Source organism: Episyrphus balteatus, chromosome 1, assembly GCF_945859705.1.
Source record: "Episyrphus balteatus chromosome 1, idEpiBalt1.1, whole genome shotgun sequence".
NCBI lineage: Eukaryota > Metazoa > Arthropoda > Insecta > Diptera > Syrphidae > Episyrphus > Episyrphus balteatus.
Window position 1 is genome coordinate 138,253,755 of NC_079134.1, and position 15,418 is coordinate 138,269,172.

General features: G+C 30.5%; 2 protein-coding genes across 3 annotated transcripts in view; both read left to right on the forward strand.

Moving 5' to 3' along the window:
• LOC129906699 (uncharacterized) overlaps positions 1 to 13,672 on the forward strand; it is an 86,152-nt gene extending 72,480 nt beyond the window's left edge. Inside the window, exons 4-6 of the mRNA XM_055982588.1 lie at positions 12,286 to 12,516; positions 12,583 to 12,866; positions 12,934 to 13,672. Coding sequence (XP_055838563.1) covers positions 12,286 to 12,516; positions 12,583 to 12,866; positions 12,934 to 13,181 — 763 coding nt within the window. The 3' untranslated portion in view covers positions 13,182 to 13,672. The remainder of the gene's footprint in view (positions 1 to 12,285; positions 12,517 to 12,582; positions 12,867 to 12,933) is intronic.
• Positions 161 to 4,762, forward strand: LOC129906710 (uncharacterized). Of its 2 annotated transcripts, XM_055982608.1 has the most exons (6): positions 161 to 353; positions 2,279 to 2,428; positions 2,498 to 2,572; positions 2,779 to 3,068; positions 3,789 to 4,054; positions 4,112 to 4,749. In XM_055982608.1, exons 1-6 carry the CDS (start codon positions 161 to 163, stop codon positions 4,164 to 4,166), a joined length of 1,029 nt encoding a protein of 342 aa, XP_055838583.1. In that variant the 3' UTR covers positions 4,167 to 4,749. The 2 variants fall into 2 exon arrangements, with proteins under 2 accessions (XP_055838583.1, XP_055838574.1); XM_055982599.1 differs by having other exon boundaries at positions 2,279 to 2,572; positions 4,112 to 4,762.
• Positions 13,673 to 15,418: the final 1,746 nt, after the last annotated feature.

The following is a 15,418-nucleotide window of genomic DNA, read 5'->3' on the forward strand; positions in this document are numbered from 1 at the left end:
AAAAACCGTTCTATTCTAAATTTTTAAGCGTTTATAAATCAAATGAAGAAGAAAATTTGCCTAATTTTTATAACATAGAAAATATTTCCTCTAAATTTTTCAAAATAACTTTACCAAACACTGAATCTGTTTTTTTTCCATTAGTACATTGTTAATCAAAATGTATTGTGTTGTGGAGACGCTCGAAGATGAAGGGAAGTTCGTGACGGCAGTTCCCAAAAATTGGGTCATCGATGGAACGAAGCTATTATGGCCAAAGTCCAAGAAAGATTCCATTTGCGGTCGGAAAAATTGCATCACAGCATCGGATGATTGGCAAAGCATAGCATGCAAATTAATATTTGATGACATCGGTAAGATACAAGTTTAACTACATCTTTTTTATTTTATTTTTATTAAGTTCACTTAGACCACTTTTCTCCAAGTAAAATTTTATTCGTATCTAAACTTAAAGCAGTTTATCCTGGGGGCCTATTTTTGACAGCTTAGTTACGTTAATTTTGATACACTTTAGGTCCCCTTTCATATACTTAAAGTAATCGCGGTTATGGCCTTTCAATATTTTTATATTTGAATAACGCTTCATAATATTCTACACAATGAGATTTATTACAGAAATTAAAGTTTTTTAGACCGGTCTTTCTTATATAAACACATTACATTGTCATCGAGTGCAATTCAGCATCAGCCAATTTGCAAAACAATATCGCAAATTTCGCGAAGAACAATGGCGCCTTAAAACACGACTAGCAGGTGTTTTTGCGAGCGGGTGCAATAGCAAAACTCACAGCAACCCTTTTTCTCTTCGTTCACGACAGCGTGCGTGAACGAAAAGGCGTCACGGCGCGGCGCCCACGACTACAATCGACATGTTGATCTTGTGTGATCGATACAAGAGCAATAAAACAATAAAACATCGACCTTTTTTCACTTCACTTCGTTGACAAAATCAATAAGTGTACTGTACAACAATAAAACAATAAAACCGCGACCTTTTTTTTACGTCGTCCAAGACAGCGCGCTTGAACAAAGCGCCACCCGCGACCGACGGTCGACTTGTTGTTCTTGTGTGTTCGATACAAGATCAATAAGTGTACAGCGATAAAACAATAAAACAGCGACCTTTTTTTCGCGAAGAACAATGGCGCCTTAAAAAAAAATTTTCGACCAGCAGGTGTTTTTGCGAGCGGGTGCAATAACAAAACTCACAGCAACCCTTTTTCGCTTCGTTCACGAGAGCGCGCGTGAACGAAAAGGCGCCACCTACAACATTTAAATATACATTTTTAAAAAGCTAGAAACTTAGTCATATTTGTAAAATTAAAATTAAGTTAATTGAATTAAGAGCTTTTGAAAGAATGGTATCTGAACTCAGATTTTTGAAAAAAAAAAATTATTGAAGAAATTTTAAGATGTCGTTTTTTAAACTTTTTCGTAATATAAAATGCATTTATTTTCAAATTTTTCTGACCACATTTATTACGATTTGAAATTATAAAAGAAAATGTCAATATGTATTACGGTTTATGAAAAAAATTAAAAAGTATTTCATTTTCGAAGAACTTTTTTTAATAGAAGTTTTGAAAAAAAATTTTACTTATTTGTTTTTTAAAGTTCAACATCTAAATATAAAGTCATTTTTTCTTCAGTCAATAGCCCTTATTGTTGAAAGTTAAATAGCAAAAATTTAAAGTTCTTATTTACCAAAGTCTTTGAGAAAATTAATTATTTCAAAGCAAAAATTCAGTTTTTATAAAAAAAACCCATTGAAATTGAAATTTTTTTCAAAAACTCTTGATTAAATTTAGTGGATTTAAATTTAGGAGATAAGAATGAGCTTCTGGCTTTTTAAAAATGTATTTTAAAATATTGTAGGTGTTGCCGTTGTTTTCAAAATATTTTTTTTGTGTTTAAAGTCAGATTATGAGAAAATTGCATTTATCTCTTAAACGATGGAAGATTGTCCCTTACTCCCTTATATTTTTTTTCCTTAAATAACCTAGAGAATCTTTTGCTATCATTTGTTTTATGAAATTTAAGAAAAAAAATGGTTGTGTTCAAAAAAAATTTAATTGTAATTTTAAAAAACAATACGGTAACATCGGCAATTTTTAATCTATAGACTTTAAAGCATTTTTAATTGCCTACGTTTGAAAAAAAATCGTCAAAATCTGAGCTGTTCGGCCGGTCTTAAGCCGCTTCACCTTTTGAACAAATATTTTCTTGTATCCCTTTCATGCCACTTATATTTACGACAAAACATGTATTTCCTTTTAAGGTTCCTGGGAGGAAGCAGTTCAGAAGGAAAAGGATGCCGAGTATTTGTCTTCTTCTGAAGAAAATACGGAAGAAGTGACCATCGACACCAATTCTTCGGAATACATGACAGATATGAACAAATTGATGTCAACTTTGATTCCTAATTCTGGTAAGTTTAAAATGTATAAACATGGGAACAAAGTTACTAATTTTGTCATACTTACTTCTCATTTTCAAGACGTTTCCTCGTTCACCCCCCCAAATGAAGATGTTACCATCACTAATGTCATTTCCGACTTATACACGTTTGAAGGTAAAAAATGTATTTTAGCACTAGTACAATTTTCAAAGTCGTTTTTAAACTCCAGCTTATCTTAGACTGGGGTTTATCCAATGTTATTTGAATAGGATAAACCCCAGTCCCTCTTAGTAACAGCTGAGATAGCATATTAGTTCTTTCACTAACCGTATTACTTTTTTTTGTATATTACTATAACTCTTATTTTTAATTGTTTATAGGCCCCAGCACCAGTACCCAATTCAAGGAACTGTCGTCCAAAATAGACGAAATTTTGGAAAGACAGCGTTCCACTGAGGTGAAGGTGCAGGCCATGCAAGGAATGCTGGAGGCATTCATGGCGAAGTCCGAAGTTTCGGTCAATTTGTTGGCGTCCAAAATTGCAAAAGAGAATGCAGAGGAAGTGGATGAGGAACTGCAACTGGATGAAATTTTCCCACTTACCTCTGTCCAACAAATTGAGGAAATCGAGGAAAAACTCCATCAAAATGCAGCATTCAAAAAAAAATTGGTAAGTACCAAAATATACGAAATATGCAATTTTCTCACAATCCGACTTCAAACACAAAAAAAATATTTATAAAACAACGGCAACACCTACAATATTTTAAAATACATTTTTACAAAGCCAGAAGCTTATCTTAAATTTAAATTCACTAAATTTAATTAAGAGTTTTTGAAAAAATGGTCCTCAAACTCAGAATTAAAAAAAAAATTTATTAAAAAAATTAAAAATGACTTTTTTCCAAACTTTTTCTAATAAATATTATCAGTTGAATTCCGAAGCAGAAAAGGTAATATATATCACACTTTTGAAAAAACAATTAAAAATAACTTCAATTTCAATTGGTTTTTTTTTTTGATAAAAACTGAATTTTTGCATCCAAATAATTAATTTTCTAAAAGACTTTGGTAAATAAGAACTTTAAATTTTTGCTATTTAACTTTCAACAGTAAGGGTTATTAAATAAATAAAAAATAATTTTATGTTTAGATGTTGAACTTTGAAAAAAAATAAGATACATTTTTTTTCAAAACTTTTATTAAAAAAAGTTCTTCGAAAATGAAATTCTTTTTAATTTTTTTCATAAACCGTAATACATATTGACATTTTCTTTTATAATTTCAAATCATAATAAATGCGGCCAAAAATATTTGAAAATAAATGCATTTTATATTACGAAAAAGTTTAAAAAACGACATCTTAAAACATATTTTTGTTTTCTTTCAGGTCCGTAAGTTGAGCTCCTATGGGGGGGCCAACGGAATGAAAACGATCCGCACTATTTGCAAGTGCATTTTTACGGATCCACTACTGGCAGAACATTCTTGGCTGGGGACTAATGCCAAAAAAAGTTTCAGCCAATACAAATTCCTGTATAAAACTATATTGGAAGCGGTCCGATCAAGGTACCCCACTTATAGTGAAGCTGAGGGTGCTTCATTTTTTAAAGGCTTTTTGAAGCAAGCCCCATTTCGAATGGGAAAACCGTCCACGTAAGTTAAAAAATAAAATTATAATCAACATTTAAGTTAACATTTTTCTCATTACAGAAATACCAGTTCCAACACCAGCTCCTCTGCCTCTGACGGGCAATCCACAACATAATTAAGTTAAGCTATTTTTTATTTTTAGTTTTAGTTTTACTTTTACTTTAAGTTTTAGTTTTAGTTTTACTTCATTAAATAATGTTTCACTAAACTTAAATTTCAGCGTTCTTATTTCAAATATTAAATTTTCAGCTGGGAAGAATCTTATGGTTTGCAGCATGTTGGTAAGCAAACATTTTATAGGTTTTTTAAAATCTGTAAATAACCGGTTATAAAAAAGCTGTGAAGTAACGTTTATTACAGGTTTTATAAGAACCTGTACGAAGTTATTTACAGGTTTTATAGAAACCTATAGGTAAGCGGTTATAAAAAAAACCGTCAAATAACGTTTGTTATAGGTTTTATAAAAACCTGTACAACGTTTATTACAGGTTTTAAAAAAACTGGAAGAAAACGGTTATAAAAAAAACCGTTAAATAACGTTTATTACAGGTTTTATAGAAACCTATAGGTAAGCGGTTATAAAAAAAACCGTCAAATAACGTTTGTTATAGGTTTTATAAAAACCTGTACAACGTTTATTACAGGTTTTAAAAAAAACGGGAAGAAAACGGTTATAAAAAAACCGTCAAATAACGTTTATTAGAGGTTTTATAAAAACCTATAGGTAAGAGGTTATAAAAAAAACCGTAAATTAACGTTTAATACAGGTTTTAAAAGAACTTGTTATATTACAGGTTTCAAAAAAACCTGTAATAACGTTAATTACAGGTTTTATAATAACCGTAGTAAAACGGTTATAAAAAAAACCGTCAAACAACTCAGTACAGGTTTTTTTTAAACTGTATAATAACGGTTTGTAAACGGTTATAAAATAGCCGTAAATGGTTTATTTCAAGTTTTTCTTTGACTAAAAATAAACAGTTATTTAATAACCGTGAAAATTAGGTTTTTAAAAACCCAGTATTTGTAGAAAAAAGTGGGTTTTTTAAAAACCCGATTTAGACGAAGTTAAAAAATAACTGACCATTTTCGGTTGTGGAGACGTTTCTGGAACGTCTTAAATACGTTTATTTAACGAGTTTAGTAACTTATCCGTTAAATAACCAGAGTAAATATCCGGTTTATTTTCCGCTTTCTAACCACAAAATGTTATTTGGGTTCATAAAAAAATTAATAATTATTATTATACATTTCAAAGAGCTTATATTGATATAAGTTTTCGTATTTTGAAAAGTCATATTAGTCTAGAGAACAAGGACGATGCCTTTTACTCCTACTGGCCTAGGTTCGAATACCGGTAAAATTTGAATTTTTTTTTTTGTGGAGATTTTTTTTTGAGAAATTTAATTAATTTTTATTCTAGTAATGTAAAAACAAAAAAAAAAAATCTCAATTTCCCGTCAGATTCGAACCTGGGCAGGTAAACTTAACAGACATTCACCTTATCCTCTAGGCTATCTCCACTTTTTGAAATAGGAAAACTTTTATCTTTATGTATAAGCTGTTTAGGATTTGATTTTGGGTTGCTGGATTTGCTTTTGGATTGTTGGCTTTGCTTTTGGATTGTTGGATTTGCTTTTTTAATTCAACGCACGATCAGTGGCGTACGTTGAGTCGCCGGGGCCCCGGGGTAAGACTAAATTTTGGGGCCCCTTTGATATTTGGGGGCCCCTTAGTTACAAAAAAAAAATACTTATACTCCATACGTTTTTTTTTGTATGGCTTATTTATTTTTAGGTTTATTTTAATATTTTAATATGTTCGTAATGCACTTTGCTATACTGAAAATGAAAAATGTAAATAAAGTTTTGTCTCTCATAAAAGTAGTAAACACTTGTACTAGGGGCCCCCAAAATTAAATATTTAGAGACCCCTAAAATAAAATTTTTTTTAGCTTAGAATTGGTAGTTCTTGGGGCCTCTGTTCAGAAGTAATAAATACATATTTTATTTTCCAACATCAGGCCGCTGAAAAATTATTTTTAGAGCCTCAAATTTAATTGCTTAGAGGCCCCTAAAATATAATATAATTTTTTTGGAGCCAAGAATTAATACATAGGTATTGGGGCTTCGTTCTGAAGTAATATTCGGAATGCCATCAATAACGTAATGTTTTTATTTTGGGCCCTGATGTATTTATGTTGGCGCCCCTAAATTTATATTTAATTTTTCATTTGATTGTTTTGAACCACTTTTGAAGATCCTCAAATAATATTTTTTTGCTTTTTTGGGGCCCCTAATGTATTATTTGTGGTGGCAAAGATTTTTCAAGTAATATTTTTTGGGGCCCTAAGATAAAATTATAATTTTTCTTTTAAAATAGCAGTTTATTTTTTTTTGGGGCCCCTGGGGTAACTTTTTTTAAAAATCAATATACATATATTGTGTGGCTGACACTGACACTGAATGAAATAATTTGTCTCCCTGGTTACTTCGTAACTCAATTTATGCTAACAGTTTCCTTCTCTGCATTGTCTCCAGTGGGGGCCCTGGGGCGGTCGGCGGCCCCGGGGCACCGCCCCGCTTGCCCCAAGGCAGTGTACGCCCCTGCGCACGATACTAGCGACTACAATTTTACAGCGGACGTTTCCCTGGGTGTCCACTTCTATTTGTAATTATTCAATGCTACTAGGAAATTAGAACCTCAAGTTGCTTTGTGCCTATAATACACTCACATAAATCCTTAACGAGTCATTGACTTGTTGTGATTTACTACAGATATCAATATCTCAACCTTCACCCAAAATTATTTTATGCAAAATATTTATTCTCGGTTTCTATACTAAATGTAACGATATAAAGAAAATTAAGGTATCAGGGGGTGTCCCATAATTTTGTTTTAAGTAAAAAATCACAATTTTAACCATGATATTCTTATAGACACCTTAGATTCTTACCTCCAATATCAAATGTAACATTATTGCTGAATTTCAATAGGATTTACTTTGTTTTTGCAATAAATCCGCATTTTCTCTACACCTAGAAAAAACACCCTTTCACTCAAATAAGTCGTAGTACAAATTTGTACAATGGAATTCTGTTTCACAAAGTACAAATAAGTAATTCACAAATTTTGGATTATTGGAAAAAAAAAACTACAACTATCTTTTGAAAAATACATGTTTGTAGAATTACCGTTTCACCAATAATACAGTAGTACCTCGATAATGTGAACAAATTAAAACAAAGCGTTTTCGGATTTTAGGGGGATTCACATTACTGGAACGTTTTCCAATTCTCATTAAACTGATCAAAACAAACTTTATAACCAATAAATATAACCCAAAATAATGTTTCGAAGTTCACTTAAAGCATTTATGTACCTATGTATTGAAAAAAATATCGAAAAAATAAATAAGTAAAATACAAGTAGATATGCATTTCAAAACATCAACAAAAAGTCATTGAAATCGGTAGAATCAATTCTTCATTAAAGCAGCTGCATTCAATAAATCTTAAGATATGTCTAGAGTGTAGACAAACAACTGTAATCCATTATCCAGGCCTGAAAAAACATTTGCGTACCCGAACAAGAAAAACACGCAAGCTTTTACAAAAGAAATTCACATTACAGAGTTTAAAAATTTTCGAATTTCACATTATAGAGATGACAATGATAATTTTTGGCGATTCACATTTTAGAGAAATTCGCATTATCAGTAATTCACATTATCGAGGGACTACTGTATTTCTTTCTTGTAAACAACAAGTTTCTTTCACAAACTTGTAATGCTCGTTATAGTCTTAGCGGTGAACGTTGAGTTACTTAACTCATAACGACAGAGGTTAAAATTGGTTTCAAATGAAAAATCAGTTGATATTAAATAAATGAAAAAATAGTATTGCCACTTTTAAAACTGGAGCTCTTATGTGGCAACCCTAATTTTAACGGAAAATCGTCAAATAATAAAACTGTCATACCTTTGTAGTTTGATCAAATGATAAACAAAATTCTAAATAGTGAGGAAAATTAATAAAATAATATAAAGAATGAATTACTACAAATAATGAGAAAATCTTTAATCTTTAATAGATTTCTTTGATTAAAAGAGTACAAATTTTTATACAATAAGAAGCAGGTTATAGCGATCACGAAAAATTTTTAAATATATATTTTGTGATGTTTTTATTCGATTTGAAGCACAAATTCTATACCAACTTTTAATGCATTTTTATTCCATTACAAATTAAAAAAAAATATTTATTACAAATGAAAAAAAATTAAAAAAAAAATGTATTGTAACAATATTTACATATCTCGCGACCTCAGAACAACAAGGTTCTAACCGACAATTTTGAAAAAAATGAGTTATATATCAAATCTAGGTAAAATCGTGGTGCTCAGTGGCGTACGTTGAGTCGCCGTGGCCCCGGGGCAATACTACATTTTAGGGCCCCTTTGATATTTGGGTGCCCCTTAGATACAAAAAAAAGTACGTATTCACCATACATTTTTTTTGTGTGGATTATTTATTTTTAGGTTTATTTTAATGTTTAATATGCACTTTGCTATATTTACTTAAAATTAATTTTTGGGCCCCCAAAAATTAGATATTTAGAGGTCCCTAAAATAAATTTTTTTTAGCTTAAAATTGATAGTTCTTGGGGTCTCTGTTCTGAAGTAAAATGTACTCCTTTGATTTTCCATCATCGAACATAGTTTATTTTTTTTGGGGCCCCTGAAAAATTATTTTTTGGGCCTCAAAATTAAATAAAATAATTTTTTTGGAGCCAAGAATTAATAGGTGTTGGGGCCTCTGTTCTGAAGTAATATTCGGAATGCCACCAATAACGTAATGTTTTGTTTTGGGCCCTGATGTATTTATGTTGAATTGATATTTAATTTTCCATTTGATTGTTTTGAACCACTGAAGTAATAGCTTTTGAGGATCCTCAAATAATATTTGTCATGCCATCAGAAAATTTGATGAATATTTTTGGGCTCCTTAAAAAATAGATTTTGAGGCCCCTAAATTAATATTTGATTGCCTCTCAACTAGCGGGGTTCCTGAAAAATTATTTTTTGAGATCCTTCAAATAATATTTTTAGAGCCCCGAAGTCATTTTTTTTTTTGGGGCTCTTAAGTAATATTTAGTAATCCATCAATAAATATAATTTAATTCAAAAAACATTTTTTTTTAAAATTAATTTTTTTTTGACGCCCTGAAGTAAACGCTTTTGGGGGCCCTGGACTGAAGTTGTTTGCTTTTTTGGGCCCCATAATGTATTGACTTGAAGTAATATTTGGTATGAGACTAACAAAACTTTTTTTGCTTTTTTTGTATTATTTGTGGTTGCAAGGATTTTTCAAGAAATATTTTTGGGGGCCTTAAGATAAAATTATAATTTTTCTTTTAAAAAAGCAGTTTATTTTTTTGGGGCCCCTGGGGTAAATTTTTTTAAATCAATATATATTGATTTAAAAACAATGACATAATGTGTCTCCCTTGTATCCGAAATGATTCAAATACATTTTAATTTACTTCGTAACTCAATTTATGCTAACAGTTTCCTTCTCTACCTTGTCTCCAGTGGGGGCCCTGGGGACGGTCGGGGGCCCCGGGGCGCCGCCCCGCTTGCCCCAAGGGAGTGTACGCCCCTGGTGGTGCTCTTTCGATTCCCGCTATATATTTTGCTCTATCTCTTTCCGTTTCGAAGATAAGCTGGGCTACAGAGTTCTATCTGCACAATTTTCATTTGAGATTTAAACAATAAGGTTCTAACTTCCACTTAGAACTTTGTTTCACAAAATATCCAGAGATACAGAGTTCTATCTGCCTCTTTTTCGATTTGATTTGAGAGCAATAGGGTTCTAACTTCAAACAACGTTGCAGTTAGAACTTTGTTACATGTTTAGACGAAAAAATTGAATGCTGAGCAACTAGACTTTGTTTATTATTTTGAAATAGAATTTATTCTCAAAAATATAAATAATTGCTGTAATCCACCACTCTTAAACAAAAAGAAATAAATTATTTAAATCTTTTTATTTCAACGCATTCCAAGTCTTCAATATCGAACAACTAAGGTCACATGAACAAAAACTGTACATAGAACCTTATTGTTCTAAATTTAACTGTCTTATCGTTGAGCAACGAAGTCCTATACGGTTTTTTAAAGTCAAATTTAAGGGTTAAAAATGTGTTTTTATTAGTTTTTTAAGCTAAAATCTTGAAGATTTTCTATAAACTCATCGAATTGTAAACAAAAAATCAAACTTTTCATACACAGTGTTTGAATATTCAGAAGCGTTTTTCTCAAAACACACTTAGGTGTACTTAGAACCCTGTTGTTCTAAGGTCGCGATCTACATTGAAAATAAAATTTGTATTGCAAATTTAAATATTTTGCGTTAAAAAAAAATTATCGTAAATAAAAAGGAGAATGGGCAATTTTGTATGGAACTTGGACGTTCAGCGGCCAAGAACGATTTTGTTATTTTTTGATGTAGTTAAGTCTTACATATATTGTGCAGAAGTTTTATCCTTCTAACGTTCTTCACAAACGGATGAAATGCATTTTTGCATATTAAAGTTAATGCAAATTGTCTCAATGTTTAAAATTGAACGTGTATTTTAAGTGCAAGATATGATAATCTGTCATTTTCCCTGAGCCTGAAGACCTTTATCTTGGATATCCAACCAATAGAACCCAAAATATTGGCTTTTTAAAACATCAATTTCGAGTCTATTTTAAGACTTTTTTTTCAATTTTTTGTTTGTTTTTTCCTTTTGAAAACTCAAAAACAAAATCTTGAAGTGGTTGGCTTAAAAAGCTTATATTTTGAGTTCCATTGGTCAGATATTCAAGATTGAGGTTTTAAATCATAGAAAAAATGACATAAAATCATATTTCATAATTTAATTAAAATAGTAATTCAATTTGCCCTTCGCATATTGCTAGATGCATTAACAACACTAATATTGCAATATCTTCCATTCCAAATGCAATACAACGAAACGGCCATAGTAAAAATTTTTCCTACGTTATAGTTCTTTCATTTGATACCAATTTCATTACTGGCCGCCAAACGTCCAATATGCCCATTCTCCTTTACTCAATGAAAAAAAAAATTAAAAATCAATGCCAAATGTGTGCATTAAATATTTTTTTTCTTAATATTCGTCGAATTTCTTGGCTTTTTGACCATTAAATTTTTCAACTACTTATACTATTGAACCATTCATGTATGTAAGGCCAAATAGTTCAAAGGGAATTCAATGAATAGGTATAAAAAAAAATATTTAATGCACACATTTTGCATTGATTTTTTTTAATGCATTTTTGAATTCGCAATACAATTTTTTTAATGCAAAATATTTGTATTCGTAATAAAAATTTAAATATTTTTCAGTTGCAAAAAACATTATTTTAAAGTTAAATTTTTTTATTAGCAAATAATATTTTTTTAATGCAAATATTATTCAGTTGCAATAAAAATTTTTTTAACGCAATTTTTTTTTCAGTTGCAATACATATTTTTTTTTAATGAAATTTTTTTTACTTGAAATAAATGATTTTTTTTTTAAATTCAAATGCATTTTTTTTAATTGATGTTTTTAAAATAATAATAACTTTAATCACTACTTTATATGGTTTTTACAAATTTGTATCAAAATGACAGACGTCTTGATCTTGACTCTTGTAGAAAATTTTCACAAATGAATAGAAAGTTGTAATTTTTTTTGTTTGGTGAAACAGAAATTCACAAGAAACTTGATAGCTCACAAATTTGTTACTTACAAGTTTCGGTGAAACAGAAAATGGAAAATGGAATAACTTGTAATTATCTACAAATTTGTAAGTTGGTGTAATAGGGCCCAGCTCATAAAAGGGTTCAATTTATAACATTGATTTTATCGGTCTTATCGCCAAAAAAACACCCTTTAACCCAAAATATTTTAATAGACTGCTTAAATTTTGGTTTCTCTGTTATAAAGGAAAAATGTTTACCAATTTTTACCTGGGTATAGTTTTTATCAGTTTTTATTGTAGGAACTTCTGAATTTCATTAAAAAAAAAAAACACCCTCTCAAAATAATTTTAGACGCTTTAGTTTCACCAAACTTAAAACTTACACAAAATGTGTGTCTGTATGAGACCTTTCTTAAACATTACTCAGCGTTTTATCCACCAGAAATACTCAATTGATATAATTAATTTTAATTTTCCAGGGACATTGAAATCACAACATCTCTAACTACCCGTGCTCCAGAGCCACATTTAAGTGTTGGTGTTCGTCAAGGTGGAGAAATTGTTACTGGAGAACTGAATGTTAGCCCTGGAACACCATTGACAATGGAAATCTATCTCGATAAAACCTCAGCTCCCGTATACGGTCTTGGTGTCACATATATGCAAGTTACCGATACGAAAAATCAAGAGGAAACAATTATTTTCAATGGGTAAGTTTAAGAAAAAAAAACATCAATTTTTACTAAATGCTTGTATTTGATTTTAATTTCTAACAGCTGCTCAGTGGATCCTTATCTATTCGACAACTTCATGACTGTGGATGGTGATTTCTTGAGTGCCAAATTCCGTGCTTTCAAATTCCCAGAATCCACCTACGTTCAATTCAGAGCCACGGTTAATGTTTGCTTGGACAAGTGCTCGGGAACTCCTTGCAGTAATGGACAAGTTGGTTTTGGCCGAAGAAAGCGTGAAATCAGTCACCATGCTGATCCCAACAAAATCTATGAAATCTCTTTGGCGACATTCATCAAGGTCAGCGATGCTGATGGTGTTAACAAAAGTAAGAATTTCATTAAAATATTTTTAAATAACTTTTTAATTTGAATTGAAATTTGAATCTATTTCAGATGAAATCCGACAATTGGAAGAGAAGCTACGTGAACTTAAATTGGTAAACCAAAGATTAGCCCGCAACAGTCGTGGTAGCTTCATGGAACCTATCAAAAGCATGGAACAGGTGCAAGCAATTCCAGCTTTTGTCGTAGATGAAAAAGAACTTAGTGGCGCTGTAAGAAGTGGCAGTGAAAGATTATTGAATACATCGTATTTAAATGCCCTTTTACCAATTTTCTTCATCTTATCTAAACTGATGTAAATATATATGAGTTTGAGAATCTTCAACAAAACACAGAAAAAAAAAAGAAATTCCGATAGAGGGCGTGTGATTGTGGTGTAAAAAAAATGAATTAAATTTACTTACGACTGCCATTTATATAATATTTTTTTTTTGTCTAATTTTAAATAATGCTTTAATTAATAATTCACAAATATATGAAGAAGGTTTAATAATAATTTTGTAAATTAACTATCGATAACGATAAAATAATATTGTTTAAATATTTCCAGCGATTAATCTTATGGCAGAGAACATATATAACAAAAGAATGACAACAACAGGCGGTTTTCTTAACTTAATTTTTTTTTTAATTTTGTAAAATTTACATTACCAATGGGAAATTTATTGTTTCTTTTATTATAACTTTCTAAAAAAAAAACAACTTATGATTAAGATTAATAATGATAACGATAACATTATAAGAACTACTAGTCTTCTAAGTTTAACTTGTAAGTTAATAAGAAAACGCAAAATAAAAATGAAATAATAATGAAAAAAAGATGAAAATTTTTTTAAATTTTTATTTAAATTATCTGGAACAGATTACGTAAATGAAATTAAAATCTATCGAATACAGTGAAAATGCCCTTAGCATCTTTTCAATTAACTATATTTTATACAAAAATCAAAAAGTCATTTTCACACGTCAAATCACAACTCGTGGTCAGTGTTGTCAGAGCCGGCTATTTATCGCCAAATAGGCTCCTTGAACATTTCACTCGCTTCTTTAAATTGTGATTACCAACTTACAAATATTTTACTTGGCGATTTAAGGCTCTTTTAAAATTCACGGTCACTGTGGTGTATGTGTAACTTTTGTTTACACTTTTTGTTTGTTTAAGAACATTTTTGTTTTTGCTTCTTAAGTAGGTAGCCGAAAGTCAGTGTTAGTTTAAGTGTGTCTTATAAACGAAGATATTTATTTTATACCAGTAACCTTGTCGATTCTGTTAAGGAAGACTGTGCTTCAAATCCTATTCTAATCATTAATACACTGATACAAGGAAAATCTTACACCAAATGAAAACGCGCTTATATTTTTAGAAACAAATTTATACCTAAATTTTATTTCTCAAATGTTTAGCTATGTACATGTATTGCTAGGTATTATTTAAAATGACCGCCATTCGCCTGTAAGCAAGTCTTGAGACCAATCATCTTGTATTACGGCCCACATTCATCGCAAAGTAATCAATAGCGTGAACATGGCTTGCTTCAAAGAATCAATTTGTGTAAAGGGCAAGCCGTTAGTTCTAAAACGAATTATTACCTATAAATTCTCTCCCAAGCCAACGATTTCCGAAGCTCGATGCTAGTTGGGCCAATTTTTTATATCATTATTCCAGACCCAACTATAGGCCCAACTATAATAGGCAATTGCGTGCATGGGCTTATGTCAAAATGTTATGATAGTGAGTTGTCTTATGGGATAGCCATAATGCGCATATATGCGCACTTTGTTAACTTTCGTTAAGAATGGATGCAAGGAGGATGGAAAAATCAAATTAATTTTCACTTAATAAAAATGTGATAAAAGAATAATTATTGTGAATTGAATAAAAACAGTTTTAAAAATATTTTTTTGCAATTGAACGCGTTTTTTTACAAAAATCATGGAAAACAAAAATGTAGAAAACAAAAATGGTATTTGTGACAGAAGGCTATCCCAACTAGCACAACAGCTTCTATAAATTGAGATCTCGCAGGTTCTGCTTTGTATACAGCTTGTATTGAGCTTGCTTCAGAATTTAATCGCTTATAGAAGTTCGGACTTGTTTAACAACTTCTAATAAGTTGTTTAAATACTGTTAAAGAAACTTAAACGAAGAAAGCTTGTTTTTCGGATAAGCTTGCTTAGTGAATTTATAGAGGCTTTACAGAAATTACCAAGTTTTTATTTAATTTTTGGTTTTGACATTGAATAATTTAGCTCGGACACTTTTTGGTTTTGACATTGAATAATTTAGCTCGGACATTTTTTTCTTTGACATTTCTGCTATTTGAACTGATTAAGTTTTTGATTTCATTAATGAATATACTAGGATGGCCGAGTGGGTAGAGTGATGGACTACTACCAAGCAGATACGAAGTTCGATTCCTGGGTGTGGTAAAAAAATTATCTACTTTTCAAATTATTATTAATAGATAAACTAAATACTAATATAATGTTATATATAATATCAGGTCAAAAGATAAAATTCATGATTTAAAACCTG

Coding starts and splice junctions, on each gene's coding strand:
- LOC129906710 (XM_055982599.1), top strand. CDS start 161: ATGTATTGTGTTGTGGAGACGCTCGAAGATGAAGGGAAGTTCGTGACG. Junction 354..2,278: donor ATTAATATTTGATGACATCG/GTAAGATACAAG, acceptor TTTCCTTTTAAG/GTTCCTGGGAGGAAGCAGTT. Junction 2,573..2,778: donor CGACTTATACACGTTTGAAG/GTAAAAAATGTA, acceptor AATTGTTTATAG/GCCCCAGCACCAGTACCCAA.